This window comes from Gastrolobium bilobum, unplaced genomic scaffold (assembly GCF_033153095.1).
Source record: "Gastrolobium bilobum isolate Gb01-03AN ecotype WA unplaced genomic scaffold, APGP_CSIRO_Gbil_v1 utg4239, whole genome shotgun sequence".
Taxonomy (NCBI): Eukaryota; Viridiplantae; Streptophyta; class Magnoliopsida; order Fabales; family Fabaceae; genus Gastrolobium; species Gastrolobium bilobum.
This window is the reverse complement of record NW_026896746.1, coordinates 94,542-116,512: the sequence shown is the minus strand read 5'-3', so window position 1 is coordinate 116,512 and position 21,971 is coordinate 94,542. Positions and strand designations below refer to the sequence as shown.

Sequence of the window (21,971 nt, the reverse complement as noted above, 5' to 3'; positions counted from 1 at the left end):
ACTTGAAGTGCACTGTGCTTTGTGGTTAGTCTGAGTAGAAATGGGGTGAAGGAGGATGTATATGATCTGTCAATATGTTTCCAAGTTCCACTGCTTTCTTTTCATTTCTACCTTTCTCTTATGCCAAAAGTATCCTGAAATAGGAAGTCATGCATATGCCGTATGGAAGGGGCTGTGTTAAGGACCTTAGTTGTACTTACACGAGAAAGTTCAATTATGTTACTGTGTACCATTTATTAATAGGTTGAAATGCAGTGAATTAGGCAAACAATACTGCCTGTTCAGGCTCAGATTGACAAGTATTGGCTTCAGGCTGAGATTGACCAGAAATAGCTTGTCTTGATAAGAATGTGAGCTTAATTTTTATTTTATTTTTTTGTTCTTAAGTCCTAAATTCAACGGGATTTTTGAACTCGATAAACACAACTCAAATTTTATGCTGAAGAATTTTTTTCTTTTTATAATATAATTTAAAAAATTATTTAATAATATGAAAAGTTAAATCTCAAGTTTATATTATTTTTCTTTTTGTGCTTAGTTTATTAGTTTGAGTCATCACGGTGTCTATTAGGATTTTGCTAACTTTAGGGATAGTAGATCTATGATGTGGCTATCAAAAAAAAAAAAAAGATTTATGATGTTTCTAAGGGATTTATTGCACTACTAGCTTTCTGCGTACTAGAATTCGCACTAGCTGCAAATTATATGGTATTCGATCAGGGGTTTTTGACCCTTTTGCCCCTAATTAAATAATTAATAACCAATTTGTCCCTCCCCCAGAACTATCTACCATTCTGCCCTCATTTAGTCGATTATGTTGCACTTTTAATCGACTAAATGGGCTAAACTCAGAAATTATGAAACGCGAATTTTAGTCGACTAAAAACTCACCTTAATCGACTAAATTGTTTGCACTTTTAGTCGACTAAAGATCGCGAAAAACCCTATATCCAGACCTCTCTTAGGCTCATTTTCAAAATATTCGAAATCAAAACTTCTCTCTTGGTCTCTTTCTCTTGTTTGTCAGCTGGGAACCTTCCAATCACCCTTCCATTTCATCCCACCACCTCTAAGACATAGTAATTGTGAAATCATTGTCATTTTCCTTTATTTCTCAATTGTTTCTCCCAAATCCGAACCCTAACCCCTAAAATCTAATTCCTACCCCCAAAATTCGTGTGAAAGATGAGCTCAAGTCCAAACATGTATGTTACCATGATTTACTATGATGGAAAGCATTATGAAGGCCCCAACGGTGTTCAATTTGAAGGAAAAACAAAAATGTTGAAAATCAAACGGGGCACTACGTACAATGAGCTGAAGGGGAGGATTAACCAAAAATTGGGGCTACACGGCAGCCATGGCGTTCAACGGATGATCGCCAGGGTAGAGTCTACAGTTGGTAAGGATGCTATATTCTACATTGGTAATAATATATGTGACGATGAAGATGTGGATTGTGTCATAGATGCAATTGTGGACCGAAAATTTCAAAACTTTATTGAGATATATGTTGAAATAGACTGTGGTCAATCTTCATCTGCACCTGTGCATGGAAGAAGTCAAAGTCAAGAAGACAGAGTGGTCGGTTTATCTGCACCTACACCTGTCTTAAGTCAGATACCACTGAGGGAAATAGACGAGGATGAGGATGGGCATGACGAGGATATGGACAATGAAGACGATGGTGAACCCGAGAGTGTGATTCCGCTGGGTGACACCTCAGATACGGACGTAGAGGGGAATTTTGACGCTGATACTAGTTCAGGAAACTTGAGTTCCCAGGTTATGCCACCGCTCCAATATCCTCTGAACAAGACAAGCAAATGGAAGTGCACCCTTGTGTTTGGCCTTATACATCATCCAACACACGTAGTGCCTCCAGTTCACCGAAGTACCATGTCGGATAGCCCACATGATGGGAATGTCATGCTCCAACTCCCTGGAATGATTGAACGCTCGCAGAAACAAAATGTGGGTGATGACATAGTGTAGTATGCGGGACTCCACAGTAAGCAACCCCACCGTATAGGCAATGTGTTGCCCACGGACTCTCCTCTGCTCCTGCACGGCATCACCGCGTGTATATCCTGGAAGTATGGTCCCGCTGTCTGCGTCATATTCCACAGTCTGCGCAGAATCAAAGTCATACCCCAGTAACTCCAACCATACCGGAGCCGTCATGATGATGTCCACCCCGCAGACCCTAGACCTCAGCTCACCGTGATGGTAGCTGAGATTATGGTAGAAGGCCCGTACATGCAGCTCAGAATATGAATACGACAGTTCAGCCAAGGTCCTAAGATGTGATTCCTCTAACCACCTCACAATGTTAAAACCTTCTTGTTCAAAAAAGGCTGTATCAAGTGATTTGACCCCACAAATCGGTCGGTTAACAAAGTCACGGACAAAAGATTCATGAACCACCGGGTCATTCTCGAACAAGTATCCGAATGGGAGGTCCACAGCAGCGGGGTCATCCTCTTGTGGCCTTGACGAAGACGGATGGTCTTGTCGTAGCTTTTGTCGTCTCTCATTTCCAGTGCTAGACGATTTTCTACGGCCAGCCATGAGAACAACTGTACCTACAATGCAAGTGGAAACAAAAATCAATGAACAATAACAATATCAAAAAATTTAAAATTCAATATAAAAAACAAAACCTAATCCTAAAATAAAACAGAAATCAGAAACCCAATCCCTAACCCTAAAACAGAAACAGAAACCCTAACCCTCAACTAGGGGTGGCAATACAGGTATTGACCCGCGGGTTGACCCGTGACCCGACCCGCCAAATCACGTGTCGTGTCAACCCGCGGGTCAGGGCGGGTCGTGTCAGGGTTGTGTAAATGTGACCCGTTTTTTTCGTGTCGGGTCACGTGTCAACCCGCGGGTTCGCGTGTCAACCCGCACAGTGTCATTTTTTATTAAATATTTTATTATATTATTATTTTTATTCATTTATATATTGATATATATAGTCATTGTTTAGTATAGAAAAGAATAGAAGGAACTAAAAATCTCAAAAAGCAGAAGCTAATCTTTTTTTTTTTTATTGTTTTTAATTTATTTATTTTTCAAAAAATCCCACTTTTTTTTAAAATTTTAAATTTTGCGGGTCGTGTCGTGTCGACCTGCGACCCGCAACGGGTCGTGTCAGGGTTTGTGTTTTACGACCCGTTTACAAAACGGGTCGTGTCAGGGTCGTGTCAAATAGTGTACGGGTTAAAAACGTGTCGTGTCGTGTCGTGTCGGGTTGACCCGTATTGCCACCCCTACCCTCAACCATCAACCCTAACCCTAACCCTAACCCTAACCCTTACCCTTACCCTTACCCTACACCCTAAAACAGAACACAAAAACCCATTCCTAACCCTGAACACTACAACCCAAACAAAACAGCAACGTAAACCCTAACCCTAACCCTAACCCTAACATAACCCTAACCCTAAGTCTAAGGCACCACATCAACCCTAACCCTCACCCTCACAACAAACTTAGCACCCTACCCCTAACCTAAATCCGCAAAACCGCAAACATAAATCAAATGCATGAAGAAAACCAAAAAAAAAACTAAACTTAAAACCAAATGCAAGTCAGAATACGTTACCTAAATGTCGATTTCGCAAGTGTGAACCAAGGAAGCTTCAATCGCACCTTCAAGGGTTGAGATTTGGACTTGGTTGGAGAGAGGGGACGAAATGCAGCCTTTTAGTCGATTAGGGTTTGAAAATAACCCCCTTTGCGAAATGGGGGGGTTTTAAAAAACCTGATCTGCGACATTTAGTCGACTAAATAATGTGCTTAGTCGACTAAAAATGCAAACAATTTAGTCGATTAAGGTGAATTTTTAGTCGACTAAAATTCGCGTTTCATAATTTCTGAGTTTAGTCCATTTAGTCGATTAAAAGTGCAACATAATCGACTAAATGGGGGCAGGATGGTGGATAGTTCTGGGGGAGGGGCAAATTGGTTATTAATTATTTAATTAGGGGCAAAATGGTCAAAAACCCATTCGATTAGAATTTTAAAAGATTATTTTAAAGTTTGTTTAAATTCGTTGATATTCAATCAGTATTGTAAACAAAAGAAAAATAATCTTGTGGTATTAAAAAATCTAACGATTTTAATAGATTTTCTATTGGTGTGAATTTCGTGAAACTTTTTAGTGAGAAATATAAACAAGATGTTTCTCTCACAATCTCACTTTAACCTTTATGATTTCTTGAGATTTTTATATTGTAGTGTCTTCTTCTTCATTTGGCAGGTTAATCCTCTTGAAACTGAGTTCCGCTATGGGAGTTTCGTCAAAGCTCAAAAATAACAAATTTTTGAGCGATTTTCATCACAAAACAATCCAGAAATAACAAATCAACATGATTATAATACAATCCATCTAAAAAACAGCATATTTTTTAAAGCTTTTGGAAGTTTAAAAAATAATTTTTCAAGTTATGGGTCGCAATTTTTCTTGGCACAAAAATATATGATTTTTGTATTAAAAACAATATAAAACAATGGAAAAACAACAATGGAACTAAAACTTTGAAACCAATGTTTGTTTTACATCAATGAAACAAGATTAATTTAAAGAAAGATTGAAACTTTTATAATATAAACCATATATTTCGTAACAATACATTCATAAACGAAATTCTTTCACTAACCTTTTTTTTTTTCCTATCTCTCCATTTTAGGGAATAAAATTTTAGGTTATTTTTTTGAAATAGCCTTACAACCTTTTAACTTTAGGTTATTTTTAGACTTACAATTTTTTTTTTTTACTTACAATCTCTTATATTCATTTTCTTTATCATTAAATCAAAATTAAATTAAAAGCATAATCAGCTACTTATACCAACAAGCCCTAATCTAACTTAAGCACAAGTACAGCAAAAAAAAAGTGTTATTTGAAATTAATATAAGAATGTGTGTTCAGGTTAATTTATTTTTAAAAATTCATTTTTTAGTATTTCTAAAAACTAATTAGAATAAATATTTAAAAAACATAACTCTAGCCAAAGATGCAAACCATTAAAAATAATATAAACCATTAAAAGATCATCACCCAACACTTTTTTGGATTGAACTGATTCTTTATATGGTATCAGAGTTCGATCTTCGTCACCCCCACTTTCTAGTGCAATTAAAATAACTGAAAAATATTTCTGCAATTAATACATATAAGTTATCTGCATTTACTTCCAAAACGACATCATTTTGAAATTGAAATATTAGAAAATTATAATTATAAAGACTATAATAACACTGAAATAAATAAAAATTAAAAAAATATCATGATTTTCGTCTCAAAAGGATATCGTATTGAGCTTATTGCAGAAAAAGTGAACCCTTAAAATAAATACAAAGTAAACAAAAATATTAGGTTTTGAAGTATCCACACTTCAAATCTAAAAAATTTCACACAGTATCTTCACATTTTAAAATTGAATTAATTCCTTACCACGTCTTACCACGAAAAAATTTAACATGCTCTAAGTCCACCATTTATTCAATGATCCTTTTACTATAAATGGAAATTTTTCTTTCATTTTTACCTTTTATTTTATTTTTTCTCCCTTCGTCCCTTTTTTTTTCTATTTTCATGGTCCCGCTCACAAAAAAAATCTTCCCGCTAGATACGTATATATTGATGTCTCCCTTTCTTTCTCAAACCATGTGTATGTGACATAATCATTGCGCTGAATAACTTCTTAAAACTGAGATGTTTGTGCATTGCGTGTTCAAATGAGTAAATTGCATCAAGTATCTCTCTCTCTCTTAGACATTGCTTGCATTTCAAGGCTCTTCCACGTTGGCAGCATTGCCTTTCTTTATTGTCTCCCTCTTACACTTCAATTTCCAACGCACCATAGCAAATGAGCTTCCTTCCATACAGAACAAAAATGAGCCAGCAACAGCCACAGACCATAGCAGAAACCCCCACTTTCTCAGGCAAAGTTTTAGTTCCAGTGCTTTCAGCTTAGAGAACTTCCGTTTTGGACTGCACAACTCACAATCTCCATCATCCTCACGTTTCTTGTTCAAGCCTGTCTGTTTGCCTAAGAGTTGTTAACTCTGCACTTGCACGCAGAGAAAAAAATGGAAGGGCAAGTACCACTTGATTACATCATCTTGTTCATCACATTTGGTCAAGCACTTCAAATGTCTCAAGTCAAAAACCACATGGGCTCGTAGTAAAAAAAAAATATATATATATAGACTTGTCATTTCTCAACCTGTCGGAGATAAAGTTATCTCCGGCTACTAAATCATAATTGTACAAAGATAGATCAATGGTGACAAAGGAAGAGAGAGAAAAGGGGAATCATAACCATTCAAAGGTGAATCAATACATATAGAGAAATAAATAATCAAAACGACATAGTTTTGGGTGGCCGGGGATAAATTTATCTCAAGCAGCTTTAGAAATGTTTTTCCCTATATATATATATATATATATATATATATATATATGAGGCATGATATTCTTACACGAGTGTAACAGTTAGAACTCTTACACTCAACATTGACCATTGGTCCACTTGTATTCAATGGCTCACATTTCTAAAAAAATTGAGCCCTTAGATATAAGTGAAATCAGTGGACAAGATTGAGAGTGTAACTTACACTAGTACGTAAAATGATATAGAATGTTAAAAAGTTTTTGAAGAGAAAGAAAATGTTAATCTAATGGTGATTAGATAGGTAGTAAGTTGGTAGTGAAAAATTTTGATAGTGAGAATATCCCTCCTCATATATATATATATATATATATATATATATACATATATATATAAGGAGGATTATATTTACAAACTCTTACAAATTATACCACGTTCTTCTGGAAAAACACTAGGTTACACTACGTTCTCCCGGGAGTACATAGTGTAATTCGCAAAAATTTGTAAAAAAATTTTGTAAACGGATTATTTCCCTATATATATATATATAGGAATTTGCATTTGTCATTTAACATGACACAACAAACTTTCCTACACACACAACATTTTGCATTTTGTGGGGCCCACAATTTTTGAAGAAAAAAGAAAAAAAAGTAATTACGACACGCGAAACGAATCTCTATAACATCACAGAATCACTTTTCCTACAACATAACTCTTATAAAACTCATATATATATATATATATATATATATAAAGAGGAAGGTTATACTTACAACTTTTTTTTTACAACCATATCTTAACACCGTTGATTTCTGCCAATCAACGGTTATCATTTATTGAGAATTAATAATTAATTTTTTTTTTACATTTTAATTATGTCTTTATCTGTTGGTACTTTAATTAAGTAAAAATAGAATAAGATATTAATAGAGTGAATAGATACTTTAATCAAATATAAATATGTTTTTTAAAAATTAAAAATATTTAATAACTTTCTTAATTTTGTAAAAACCTTAAATGACAATAATTTTAAACAAATCGAGTAATTTACTAGTCATTTGCCCTGCTGTCTGAGATGTTGAATCAAGATCCCTGTAAAGCCATTCTCGTCATGGTTTAAGGAGATGGTTGAATTATACAGTTTTTATTTATTATCTTTTGTTATTTATTAAATTAGACTCTATTTTTTAAGGTGATTATATATTAAAATATATATAATCAACTTAAAATTTTTCTTATATTGTATTTGATTTATACTTTTATATTTTATCTAAATTGAAAGATATCTTAGCAGTATCCCTTGTTTGCAAATACCTTGTTTACCATAATTTTAAAATGATTTCGTACTGGTTATATACTTTATTATAAATATCCATCTTACAAAGACAGGTATTTGAACAGTTAACCTGATTACATGTTAACTAAATGAACATATAAATTAACAACTCAATTCTTGAAAATATTATTTACTTATAAATTATTCTCAAAATTCAATTACGTTTATATTTTAGTTCTTTAATTTATAAATTCCATATATATATATATAATAATTCTTATACTTAATTATTTACTAAAAAATACTAATACGATTTTTATAAAATTAAGGATTATGTCATCACATACATAAATTAAGGAAGTAAACTTAATTTTAGGAACTAATTTAATAATTTATTCTGACTCGCGAGCGCAGTGCAACAACACATAGCGCAATGAGGTTATTAAACTATTAAAAATAGCTAGAAGTTCATAGTTTCAATCAACATTTTCCTCTTTGTAACGGAGGAACAGAGAACAAGGTACAGTTGAAGAAATGGTTCAGCGGCAATAACAGTATTAATTTCCCAAATGCATGGCAGCTTAAGGTGCAGATAAGATGCTTAGACCCTCTCAGTTCTTAGTCTGCAGCTTCTAATCCCAAGTTTACTTTGCTGTACATTCGAATTGACCCTGCAAAATACGAACCAGATTATAACATGAAAAGCTCTGTTTCTAAATGCAACACTCTTCAGACTCGCAATTAAGTGAATTAACATGCATGCGATGATCTTCGCCTGTACTTCTCTCTTAGAATCATACCTCGAAAATTGTCAGTACAAAATTATCTTACCGAAAATTCAAATAAATTTCGTTCTGCTAAGGAGCTTACAACAGATAAGAAAGAAGATGGTAAGAAAATCATGTTGGAGGAGGGGAGCACGTGCAAAATCAGAAAACAACCTTAGGAGTTTGAAAGAGATATTGCACGTGCCCTGCTTCTCCAACAAGACCTTTCCCACCAATGACAACCATAGTGAACCAAGCTGACATTGCTTCAATTGAGATTAGCACGAGAAGCTCCAGCATTTATATACCGATTGTCAAGAAGCTATGATCAGTGAATGAGAATTTAAGAGATTGAGTCTTGGAGTGGGCATTCTTTAAAGACCCATATGAGCTAAAGAAGCAATCATGACTTCCCCGGCCAACATTGCGTATTGTTTGGGATAATAACGTTGGAGGGATGACCCTCTCGTTCTTTGATTATGGCTCTTGCCCCAAGAAATTTGAAGTCCGTGAAATACGTAGACCAATATAATAATTTGATCATGGACGGTGTGATGCACGTTCTTGGTCAGAAGATATTGGAACTCATAACAGTCATGGTATTCTAGATTTGATCTTGAATTTGACACAGCACTAGTGAATCTTATTCTTACCCGCTCATCAACGTTTGCACTCATTATCGTTACGTATGTATGGGTCAGTTTTGTTGGACATTTTTTGCTACCCAAAGTAACCCCTCTTCTTAAAGAGGTAACAACCAACGAAAAAAAAAAATACAATATTTTGAGGAAATGGTACCGATGGATTAGCTCGAGGCATTGTATGCTCTCCCAAAAGATGTAATCCCGGGATGACATTACTGTTCATCAGCAAACATGTTTATTTTCCAAATTTCTTACGCTAAGCAAGGAAAGGAACTTCTTAATTTGACATGGCATGTCAAAAGTTAAAGAAACCGTGGTTAAAGAATTGACGGAACAGTGATTCGAGGATGTTGAGATGTATAGTCCCGCATTGATTGTGTGAGCAACTAATGTGGCGTTTATAAGGGTCTTGGACACTCCCACCCTTTGAGCTAACTTTTGGGGTGATATATCACAAGGTTCTTTCGGTCCTCACGGCCCCCCACTTTCAAGTGGAATTAAAATAAAAGGTACAAAAAGCTAGTTTATAGTTCAAAGGACTCTTGCGTGAGGGGTTGGGCGGGCTCTTGCGTGAAGGGTTGGGCTTGTGCATAATCCATGCTTCAAGCCCAATAGACTCACGTGTGAGGAGGCATGTTGAGACAACTAATGTGGTCTTTATAAGGCATTGAACACACTCACTCTTTGAACTAACCTTTGAGCATGTTGAGACAATTAATGTGGTCTTTATAAGACATTGAACACACTCACTCTTTGAACTAACCTTTGGAGTGATAACAAAAAGGTGCGGTCCATATACGAACATAGGGGGAATGAGTTTCTCCTCTCCCCTCCTCCACTACTAACATAGGAAAATATGGAATTTGAATGAAAATAATCATAAAAAAGTGGGTAAAATAAGAAAATTTAATTATATTATTTTTAAAAAATATTAATAAAAGAAACAATATATTTACATACATGATGAGGTTTATAGGCCGATAGCAAATCGGCGTATTAGGCTGCGTGTTGACGCTATAATTTGATTTTGACGAGGAACGAGAGGAAAGAGGGACAGGAAGACTCCTGTGGAGGCTAATTGATTCTTTTGCCTTTGCTTTTTTTTTTTTTTTTAATTATCACTTAATTTGCCCTTATTAACATCATGTTAAAGAAGATAAGTTATCTTATATTGCAGAGATAAATTTATAAGCTCTACCATTTGAAAAAATAAAAATAAAAATAAAATAAAAATATATGGCACAATTATCGAAAAGTGTATGAGAGAAAAAATTTATCTCATGTAATATGAGAATAATTTTTTCCATTCAAAAATTATATATCAATTTGCCTCTTTTTTATCATATTGATAGTCATTTGGGTTAGTTACTCGAGTAAATAAGGGCAATGGTCAATGAGCAACTCAACAGCTCAAATTTGGATTCATAAATATTTTTTAGTCAAATAAAATTCTTATGTCTTGTACATGTATTAATAGACTTGAGATAGCTCTTTGCAAGTTCAAAATGATTAAGGACAGTCCTATTTAATTCTTTAAACCCTAAAATGATACAAACTTCGGAATGACATAACTTTTGAATTAGTTGTTCGAATTGAGTATTCTTTTTTTATTTCATATAATTTTTCGAGATCCACACGATGACAAATATCCAAAGGGAATTTGGTCAAAAAAAAAATTCCAAAAAAATGTTTCATTCATGGGTTCTAGGGATGACAAAGTGTAATCAGGCATAAATATTTAAAAACAATGTCGCATGGATATAAATATGTACACATAAAATTTAGTTTAGTAAATTTAGTTTAAGGTATAAAGAGTTTGAATGAAGATTGTTCTCAATTACTTTGGACACTTGAATCCATATATAAAAGTCCGAATATGTGAGGATTGCCCTAAATTATTTTGACATCTTGAATTGAACGAGGATTGTCCTCAATTGTAAAAAACTCACAAACACTTATGTTGGATTTTGCTCTTTCACTAAAGTCTAATTGAGCCTAATGTGTAAAAAGAGTTCATCCAACTTAGGGCTAGGGTTTATTGAAACTCATATATATTCTACACTTATAGTCATCAGTCTCTCTAGGTCTTCACTTTGTGGTAGCAGAAGCTGAGGTAAAATTATCTCTCTGAAAGTGAGAGAGTGCTGACACACTACCCCTTCCCGCTTGAGAGATAGTCTGAATGTCTGCCTCCAACCAGCTATAAGGAGATTATTCATGCTGTGACACATATGAAATCAATTCGTGAAAGAATTCCACACACAAGGAGGTTGCTCATAAATATGCTCTTAAAAAAGTAGACGATGATGATTCGATAAACATACAAATGTATTAGGTCCTAAATCACTTCCGTATAAATGCAATTGCTCCTAAAATTTATCCCATGCCCATTTATATATTTGCAAAATATTAGAACTTGTTTTGAATAAAAAATATTCGTGGATCCAAATTTGAGTAGTCCACTTGCTTGATTTACACGAGTAACTCGTGGTCAACATAGTCAAATAGAGGTAAGATAGATATATATTTTCGATAAAAAAATTATAATTAATATATAGTTTCAAAATAGGGGCAGAGTGGTAAAAAAATTAAATACAACGGCATAATGATCAAACAACCCCCAAAAAAGTTTATGTCTGGATTTAGGGCAAAATACAGAGTTCCAAGGCTGATGTAATACCCTAACTTGCACATGTCTCGTTTACTAAGTTTGATTCCATAATTCTCATAGTAATTTTCGAGAAATTAGTGCATGTTCAAAGGGATTGTGTTCCCTTATTTATTTATGACCAGATACTTCAATTTTAATTAGCAAAGGACCAACCATTAACTTAGTATTTTATTTATTTTCTAAAGAATATATAATTAATATTAAAATTTATTATTAGTTAAGGTTAAAATTGACAATATAAATAAAATAAAAACAGTTTTATGTATTACTTTAAGATATTTAATAGAATAAATAAGAATCATGTTGTAGGTAAAAGATGGGTGTCATGCAATCACTACAGACAAAGTAAAGTTAATGAACACAATACTTCTTCAACTTTTTTTATTATTATTTTTCTTGTCGTTATTTTTGAAGAAAAAAAAATTAATCATATTAAATGACAAAACCAAAGCACATATTTAATATTTTTATATAATTTTATGCGCACGAGCCATTTTATTTAGTATTCAGCATAAAATGAATGTTGCCTTAAGTCACGGGTACACGGAGGGAGGGACGAGTATGGGCGGTCACCCCTCCTTAAACTTTAAATTTTTATTATTTTTAAAATAATATTTTTTAATAATAATAGGTTATTAGTATTAATTGTTAGTCTCTTTCTAAAAAATATTTATAGCACTTAATGTCTCTTATTAATCTTAATAATATTTAAAAGTTTAAAATTTTATTTTCGCCCTCTAATATAAAAAATTCTGGATGTACCACTGCCTTGAGTCTTGACCATGCTTCTTTACCCAAGATTTATTAGCAAGTAGTTTTATTATCATCTATTGCAGTACCATATTATTGAATTTTTTTATTAAATATGATTATATAAAAATAAAAGGACTGAAGATAACTTTTAGTCTTATTTTCTTAACTGATGTGTTAATAACTATATAAGTTTTCTATGCATAATCTATAGATGTAAAAACTGATATAAAATGTAAGACCTTACTTATTATTGCAAGAGTGATTCATAAATTGATTTTTAAAATATTACGTGTTATCACACTAATTTTTAAAAATTCTTTTTTATTAAACACTATTTTTAAAAGTCTAAAATATCATCACATTGTCTTTATAATGATATAACAATACAAATTTAATATTTATTTTCTGTTTTTAAAAAATTAACAATAATTTTTTTTTAAATATTAATATAATTTCATATTAATAATTATAAATTAATTTGATTTTTTTAACGACAAATGTTGCGTAGTAGCAAATGTTTTGGAGCTTGGGTGAAACGCGTGCTGTACTGCAATATACAAACTGTGGTAAAATGGTTGGTAATTCGATTTTGATTTTCAAGCTCACAAGTCCAAGAGAGTATTTTTTATGCTCTGCGACCACCGAGTTTTAAGTGGTCCCCTTGAATAAATGGAATACTAAAAATGGGAAAAACAAAAATAGTATGAATAAATCCGGAAAGAAAATTTTGATATTATGGGAGGGAAACAGAAAAAATATTTTCCAAGCTGAAATAAAAATAAAAATTATTTAGCCCACGCCATCTTCTAAGGAATTGGGTTAGTGAAATCAAAAGATAAGGTGAAGATCCATTGTAGAATCAAGATCCGGATTTGGGCCAAGCCGCTTGTATCTTATTCGATCCACTCATATTATATTCTTACGCATATCTATTTTAGTGGCTTAAGGGCCCGTTTGGATGGGCTTTTAAAAAAAGATACTTTTTATGAGTTGCTTTTTTTAAAAGAACTTTTTTTAAAAGTCAATGTTATTTTATGTTTGGATGCAATATTAGAAAAGTACTTTTAAGTAAAAATATTATTTGGATGTTAAAATAAAAAAGCACTTCTTAAATTAAAATTACTATTGTGCCCTTTTTTCTCCATTCCTCTTGTGCATTCTGATGTGGGAAGCTTCCCAAGCTAAAATCTCATATTCTCAAATCTTCTTTCTTTTCATCTCAGATTCTCAAATGTTTTTAAAATACTTCTATTTAATTTATTTATTTTCAGAAGATGATGTGATTTTGTTGAGAGTTTTTCGTCGGTGTTCAAATAGAGGAGCAACAATTGGGGGTTTCAAGGTCGTCTCGCTCATGAAGAACAAGGACGACGAGGTCGCAATGTTTCTGTGAGGAACCGCGAGAAGGAGCGTAAGGATCTTCTGCTGCACGCTTTCAAGGAAGAGTTCAATGTTAGATATGAACAAGCAAAAGTACCTTGTTTCGTTTTCAAGGTTGCGGGATGTGGTTTGATTAATTTAGCATGATTCTGTGTTGTAGTTTTAGGTTGATGAAGTAAAAAACTGTAAAAAGTGGTTGTGTTGTTTGTACAGTGTGCCATTGTTGTTGGGTTTATGTTTGTCACCATGGGAAACAAAGGAGAAGCGAACGAAGACGTCAAAGGAACAGGGAAGAGAAAATTGCTTTTGGCTTCTCCTTCTTTAAGAAGTTAGAAATTGTAGCTTTTCAAAAAAGTAAAATTTTAACTTTTTGACTAGCTTTTGCTTTTTTTAAAAGCTGCTATCCAAACATTAAAAAAAAGTTAAAAAGCACTTTTTTCTTAAAAAAAAGCAGCTTTTAGGGATAGAAAAGCCAATCCAAACATGCACTAAATCCTCAAGCTTTTTGGGATAAGGAATAATGTTTGTACATTCTTCATGCTTATAGCCATTCTGTAGCTGCTATCTACGAGAAGATTATCAGCAAAAGCAACCTTTCAAAATTGGGAGATTCAAAACTAGAGAAGGACATTCCACACGTTTATGCTATAAAAGGTATACCCTGATGAACGACGATAATTTGTTCATATCTCAAACTATAATGGTCCTACACACTTTCGCCAATCCAATTATTCCTATAATTACTTGCATGCGGGGGGTCATCTAATAATGCTCTCATAACTCGCATTATGAATGAGTTTACATATATTTATATATATAAATTGGATTTGTAAAAGTTGTGGTAAATATATAATGGTAATCTTCTATAATTAGTAAACATATAACCTAAAAATGAACACATAAGGTCCAGGATTTTCTGAGTTAAATTGCCTGACTAGAAGACCCATTAGCTATAGGTGTTACGTCAATTGTTCGGAAAAGTTAATAAATAAAAATGAGAACCCTTTAGACTTAGTTGTTATAACTTATGAGTTGAAAGTCTTGGATAAAGCACCATTTTATTACTTTTGAACAAAAAAAAATTATTCAATTAAGATTGATGGGATAAGTTTTATTAAAGTAATACAGTCAAATACATTAATGGTATTGACGGAACTAGTCGCCAATGATACTAACGAGACTCGTGTCACCGTCAGTACTACGTAGGCAGTTCTATTACTGTAAAACTTCGGAATGTTATAACTTTTGACTCGGGTATTCAAATTAGATGATTTTTTTTTATTTCACATAATTTTTTGAAATTTATGCAATGACACCTCATTTAACATATTTTATCTCCCACAAACATAGTTTGAATTTGCACCAATAATTCCTCGATTACAAGATCATTTAAATCCATAAGATCCTAAGTTCTTTCCGAATCAACACCATGAGATGCCGTATATGTCATCTTCTGAATTTAAACGCTCTTGATTGTGGTACCATTGTTACAAATTCGAATTATATTTATGGAAGATAAAACATGTCAAATGAGGTGTCATTGTATAGATTTAGATACCCAAATCAAAAATTATAGTATTCTGAAGTTTTACAATAACAGAACTGTCTACGAAGCATTGACATGGCATAAATTCCATCAGTATCATTGACAGAACTAATCTAATTAATTTCCAATGACATGTTTAATTGTATTAATTTGAAAAAACTTATGCATGTACAATTCTTTTACCCAAAAGAACCGTGAAAGTCTTTGATTTTAAAAGCAAACGTGAGTTTGCTAGTGGGCTCTTTCCCTACTGGTAAGCGTCACTGTCTACTGTCAATTCCTAAGAACAATTAGGGAGAAGGGATAAAGACGGAAATATTTAAAAAAAATGAAAACAAAGAAAAGAGAGCATTGAATCAGTTGCTTATACTTGACGTAAAGTATTATATACCCTAGCAAAACAAAGACGGACTTCCAGTGAAAAAGACTCGTCTTAGATACTTATGGAGTTGTTCTTGCTGAAAGAATTATTTTATGCGGAAGAAGTAGTTATGTGCATCTGCTCATTTCATGATTTAAAAGTTGGAGAATATATATTATATCAGATATTTCATGCAACATACAAAAAAAATAACTAAGATTTATTAAAGAAATATAAATAAATTTTATCAACTTTTTATATGTTTTATAAGATAATTTATCTCATGTACAGTGATAAATATTTCTCTTAAAAGAATCAAATGATTAGGTGGAATGGTTCTAACCTAAGGTTTGGTAAATATCGCCTGTTATCAAAAAAAAAAAAAAAATATCGCCTATGAAGTCTTGACTGCAGTCAATTATTGCATATCTGATTTTCTTCTCCAGAAATTCGTATTTAAATTTCTGAAAGTGATGAGAATATATTAAAAAGATAGGCACTTTGGAATTTTGATGGCTCTTCATAAATTGAATCAAGGCATCGGATCAGGCTTAATACGGATGTTAGTTAACAACTATAACCTTTTAAAAAATTCAATTCATTTAAAATTTATTCTCATGAGCTGAATTCCAGTTATTTGTTCTTTAATGAATATACTAGCCTGGTTATTTGTTGAAAGTTTCCCATATAGTTAAAAATAATGTTTCTACTTTTTATAATTATTCAAGTAATTATTAAATAATTTAAAAAAAGTCTATTTTAATCTCTCATTCTTATTAAAATTTGAATCAATCTAAAATATTTTAGCGATTCCATTCCTAAATTATCAATTTTTATTTTTAATTAGGTCTTTTATGGAAAATTTGAAATAATTTTTCATCGCTAAAAGACAACGCATATAAAATTTGAAACAATTAAAATGTTATGTTACAAAAAAATTGAATGTGTGGGGAACTCAATTAAACATGATACGAAAATAAATTTGTCTAATTTAAATTCAACGACAACTGTCTACCAAAAAATAAATACAAAATTCAACCACAACCTATACAGCCGCCTTAACTTTGCGGTCCCAGAAAAATAGTAAACGCCTAAAGTGAAAATAATAAGTGCCTTTATTATTCACATTCAATCATTGATGATAAAGCTTAGTGCTTATATGTTTATGAACTCTTCCCGCATAAACCCTTCCCAAAATTTAAGGTGGTTTTATCTAGATTATTCAAAAAAATTATAATATAATTATTAGGTGAATATTAAGTATCCTTTGAAGCTAATATTTGTAATATATCTTACTTAGTATATTATATTTCACATTCACCAAGTAGGATATGTAGCTAAATATTGACCATTAATTATAAGAGAGTACCTACAAAAATTTATATCTTGAGTAATGATACTTACACAAAGTTTCATTTAAACTTTTCCTACGCTCTCCCATCTAATCTATTCGACAATACCCATCTAGTGTTAATTTTTAAATTATTTTTTATCTGGTATTTCTTTTGGGTATAGCATATCTCAATTTTTAATAATCCCCGCATTACTGAAGTCATGTAGGAATAAATTATTAAATAGTAAACATTTATTAAATATTGTAAATTGAAGAATGTTAACAACACATTCTTTAATATATATTTTTTAGATAATGAATCCTCTGTAATTGATAAAAAATAAAAAAATAGGTCAAAATTTAAAACAAATTAAGATTAAATATAAATAAAATAAAATAAAATATGGATTGACACAAATTTAACATGACACGACATAAATTTTTTGCGTGATCATTTTTTTCATCACAAATTTTTTTATGAGTCAACCATTTACGAATTTTAATATCATATCATGGATGGATCCGTATGTCATAAACTGTATTACACATTTACACCCTTAAAACTGTCCTTATATTTTATTTTAAGCAAACACTAAGCGGTACTTTATGTCGGATTGTATGCCCATCCATGCACCTCTGTCTTACTCTCAAAATAAATCGAGCACTATACTATTTTTATTTTTCATACACATTCCTATCTTATCTCTGACGATGTGAAGCTCTCTAGCGTCATTAAACATCCTCTCCCCTAGAGGTTGCATGATCAGTTAGTGCTATTTATTACACTCCAAATCGTCAAATTATAATTAAGCTTTGCAAGCATAATTGGGATGCATAAAAATTAAACTAAATTAAATTGAGTGTATCGCATGTGCATTAGGTTATTTATTATTTATTAAAAAATAATGACAATGAATGAATATTATCTTTAATACGGGTAAAATAAAACTGAATGTTAGCAGTTCTTAAGTTTATTTTAATTTTAAAAGTTTTTAAATATTAAAATATAGGTTAATTTTTTTTTTTATTTATTGTTTAATTTAAGTCTGTTGCGATATCAATTTTCGTATTTTGAGGCTCGGTAAGAGATCAGGTTATCATAAGGTCAACTTGTGTAAATACAAGGAAAGTGAAGGACTTATCTTATTCATTTGGAAAAAAAGTTGAACGTATCCTCGAAGGATCGAAGTCATCGAACTAATCCATTTGGGAAAGAAAATGACTTGTCACGTGACACACAAGTAATATCACGTGTCATCCTTAACCATTTTAGACATTAGAATCCTCGACAGGTGTGGGCCCATGCGCTGGCCGATCCTTATCTCATCGTGAACGCTGATCCAAGTGGCCACTACACAGGCTACAACTTTGATCGCAACGCACGGTCTTGATCTCTCTTGACCCCAGTGAGTTGTTCGACCTTTAACGCCTGGCCTCCGTTAAATATGGCCTCCATGGGGGGTGATAATATCTCTTCCTCTGATACCTGGTCATTGGGATCGCCGATACGCCGGATCTGCTAAAATACGCTTGATCCTTATGGGCCTTCTCGACCAGTTGTGGGATGACACCGTTGCCGGTCCTCAGCCGGAGAACGGCCTCGGCAAGCTCCGAAAGCACCACACCTTCACTTTCCGTCCTGGCTCCGGCAAGGGTACGGCGCTGTACTCTGCCACGTTAATTACTCCCAACATAATTTACCGGCGATATTTATGCGAATAACAAAAACAACAACTATTATCATCAATCATGAACTGAATTATTATTACTATTATTATAATCTAACCACTCATATTGATTGACCTTCAAATCGGAGATCGATTTGTGTTTCGGGTTATATGCATCTTATCAGATCTGAAGCCCTAAACACACTTTAGAAGCTTGAAGGTTCAAATGATCTAAAGCATATGATCTATAGAACTATAGAACAACACCTAACCACTTTACTGTAGGGGTTGTTGCATCTGAAAAGCTCAAAAATGTTTTTCTCTATTCTTTTTTTGTAAGAAAATAAAATATGCTAACGTTCAGGCATATTTATTGATCAGAATCGGAGGCCGGCAGCGTGAGATCGTACGGTGATGAATCATCCGAGGAAGCTATGAGAGTAACCCGTAGTATTATGATCGTGAAACCGCCCGGGTACCAGAGTGGATCGCCTCCGGTATCTCCCGCCGGTTCCACTCCTCCGGTGTCTCCGTTTTCTGGTAAGGTGGTTATTTCTTTTTTTTACTCCGTTCAATGACAGTAAAAATGTCTAGTTACAAAGTTCAGTAACGTAAACGGTGCTCCAGAATTTCGGGTAGGGGAGTTTTTGTCGTTTTGTGGCATGGTCTACCTTTCAAATTTTTAGTGGACCATAATGTGCCAGTGTTTGGTGGGGGTTGTTATGATATTTGAATGTGAAAATGACGTGGACAACTTTATGTGGTTATCCACACACTCACAAATGGCAATTATTTGACATTTTTATGTACATTTACATATATTTGTTGGGTTCTACTCAAGTAACTCAACCCAAGTGTCAAGTAGCCAACTAGGGTTACTTGGTTATATTGTATTGTATATAAAATATAATAATTCGATGAACGGCTTGGTTTTGAAAATTTATCTTCTCATTTAATAACAATGACAGCCTTTCACCCCCTAAAAAAGAAGAAGAACGATATTTAAAAATTGACCTTGTGTAACAATAGAATGATCATATGTTGCCAATTGAAACATAGTATCGATCTGGTCAATTCCTGACAGTACCTTGTTTAGGACCACTTGCTTTTCACTGAGCTGAGTTCATTTATGAGAAAATTGTATTCTGCAAAGTGCAAGTGAACATTTAGGGGATTCAAATTCGTAGGAGGGATGATGATTTGTTTTTGTTTTTTTTAATCAATTAGCAATAATAACTGCAATAAATTGTATTGATGTGATGTGTGTATATATGTATCTTTCAGGAGCTAGAGAGTCCTATCGGTTTCGAAGAAAGTCGTCATCAGATGCGTACGAGAAGAGAGGCCAGAACAGATCAAACTCTTCTTCTCCTTTTGATGTGTGAGAAATGAGCCACATTTTCTGGTCTCCGGAAGCTGAGGATATTAGCTTTTGGTCTTTGCTGTATTCATTTTTGTTTTGTTTTCGTACGCATGTATGAATGTATGTATGTATGGGTTGAGTTGAGGATGTGCCTCAGTTCAGGTAAGGTAGCTGTTGGGTTTAGCTTCTTTTAAGTCTTAATTAGGCGAGCTGCGTGACGGTTGGTATGTTGTATGTAAGAAAGTACAAGGTAGTAGAGTAGCCGTGTATCTTAATCTTATTATGTATGTATATAGAGAGCCTTTCCTGCTTTTGTAAGTGATGTTCATGTCTCCCTGTAAGTTTTCGCTTGCTGAATAACAACCTACTACTTGGTCATTTCTGGTACTTTGAATGTCATGTTTTATACTCGAGCGATTTTAATGAGAGGATTGGGGTCTGAGGACTCATTGCGTATGATCCGATATAGAAACTAATTTTGTCTTCAGAAAAAGACACTTGATAATGGGACAGCCAGCCTGTCCAAAATCACTGAATATGCTATTATAATTTAATTATTTTTATTTAAACCAATGAACAAATTGGGCCTAGAGAAGTTAAATAAAAAAATACACTCTTTTCTATTAAGAAAATGATCCGCTTTTAATGATAAACTTGATCTTTTTATCAAGACCTGCAAACAAGCAGACTTAATCTTCATGACTGCAATATGGAATGCCGAATAATGAAGGATCAGATTAATAATTCATAGAATTTATTTATTTTTGGTATGCAGAGTGAGAAACATTGATTTAATGTAACTATGAATATTCTATCATGGATGCGTTGAAATCTAAGCAAGAATTTGTTGTGTTGGAGTGGAAGCGGGAGACAATCACTCAGTCTCCATTGGAGCTACAAAACTACACCACAGTCAACATCTCGCTGACCATTCTCCCCAGTTTTAATGCAACAAATTGACCTGTTCCTTTCATGCTCGACTTTGTGCTCCCAACTTACTCTTACTGATGCTGATATCTAATCATTCGTCCTATTTAATTTGAGTGCAGACCCGGTCACAGAAACAAGAAGATGGAATAGGATTCCTACTTTTGCTACTCTTCTATTATCTCCTTTTCCCTTACTCCTACGGTTCTTTTAACGGTTTTTATGCATTTTTAACTTCCATTCCATTGATTAGCTTATCTCACACGTTATCTGTGCTTGTCCTTCTATCCATCATTATCTGATTCTGATAACGTGTTAAGCTTAATAGAAAAAAAAAATGAAAAGGGTTTTAACATGAATTCCAGCCTAACCAGAACTGCTGTCACAAACTTGCTGATGCTTCAAAATTTAGCACCCGCGTACTTATCCAACTTGAAACCCAATTTTATTTTTTATATTTTATTTTTTTGACGTAAACTTATTCACCCTGTTTTAACATTATTTCTGCTATACAGACATGCATTTGCCTACATTGCGTGGTTTTCTCTGTTTCTTCTTTCTCGCTCTTTCTCTCACGCAACATACATGTACAAATGCAGTTTACAAATGTCTTTTCCACTTAGCCCACATCGTCGGTATCCTTGTTTCATAATAGTTTTCACATTCTTTTTGTTTCAACTCAGAAGCTAAAATGGGCTTATTTGTGGTTACATCATGCATATGATGCTGCAAATGTAATTCTGTTTGAATAATACTATTGTCCGGAAATCCTGATTACCATTAGCTGGCCTTGAACAATTTATTTATTTTTGGGAATAGGGAAAATCCTCATACATTTGGATAGGTTGCAGACGTGCGTAATGACTATATTGTTAT

The 21,971-nt window shown here is 33.1% G+C and overlaps 1 protein-coding gene across 1 annotated transcript; it reads left to right on the top strand.

Moving 5' to 3' along the window:
- The first annotated feature begins 18,600 nt into the window (after nt 1-18,600).
- Nucleotides 18,601-20,555, top strand: LOC133301784 (dormancy-associated protein homolog 3-like). Its single transcript, XM_061501481.1, has 3 exons — nt 18,601-18,792; nt 19,187-19,345; nt 20,090-20,555. Exons 1-3 carry the CDS (start codon nt 18,678-18,680, stop codon nt 20,188-20,190), a joined length of 375 nt encoding a protein of 124 aa, XP_061357465.1. The 5' UTR covers nt 18,601-18,677; the 3' UTR covers nt 20,191-20,555.
- The last annotated feature ends 1,416 nt before the right edge of the window (nt 20,556-21,971 follow it).

Coding starts and splice junctions, on each gene's coding strand:
- LOC133301784 (XM_061501481.1), top strand. CDS start 18,678: ATGGGCCTTCTCGACCAGTTGTGGGATGACACCGTTGCCGGTCCTCAG. Junction 18,793..19,186: donor CCGTCCTGGCTCCGGCAAGG/GTACGGCGCTGT, acceptor TTTATTGATCAG/AATCGGAGGCCGGCAGCGTG. Junction 19,346..20,089: donor TCCGGTGTCTCCGTTTTCTG/GTAAGGTGGTTA, acceptor TGTATCTTTCAG/GAGCTAGAGAGTCCTATCGG.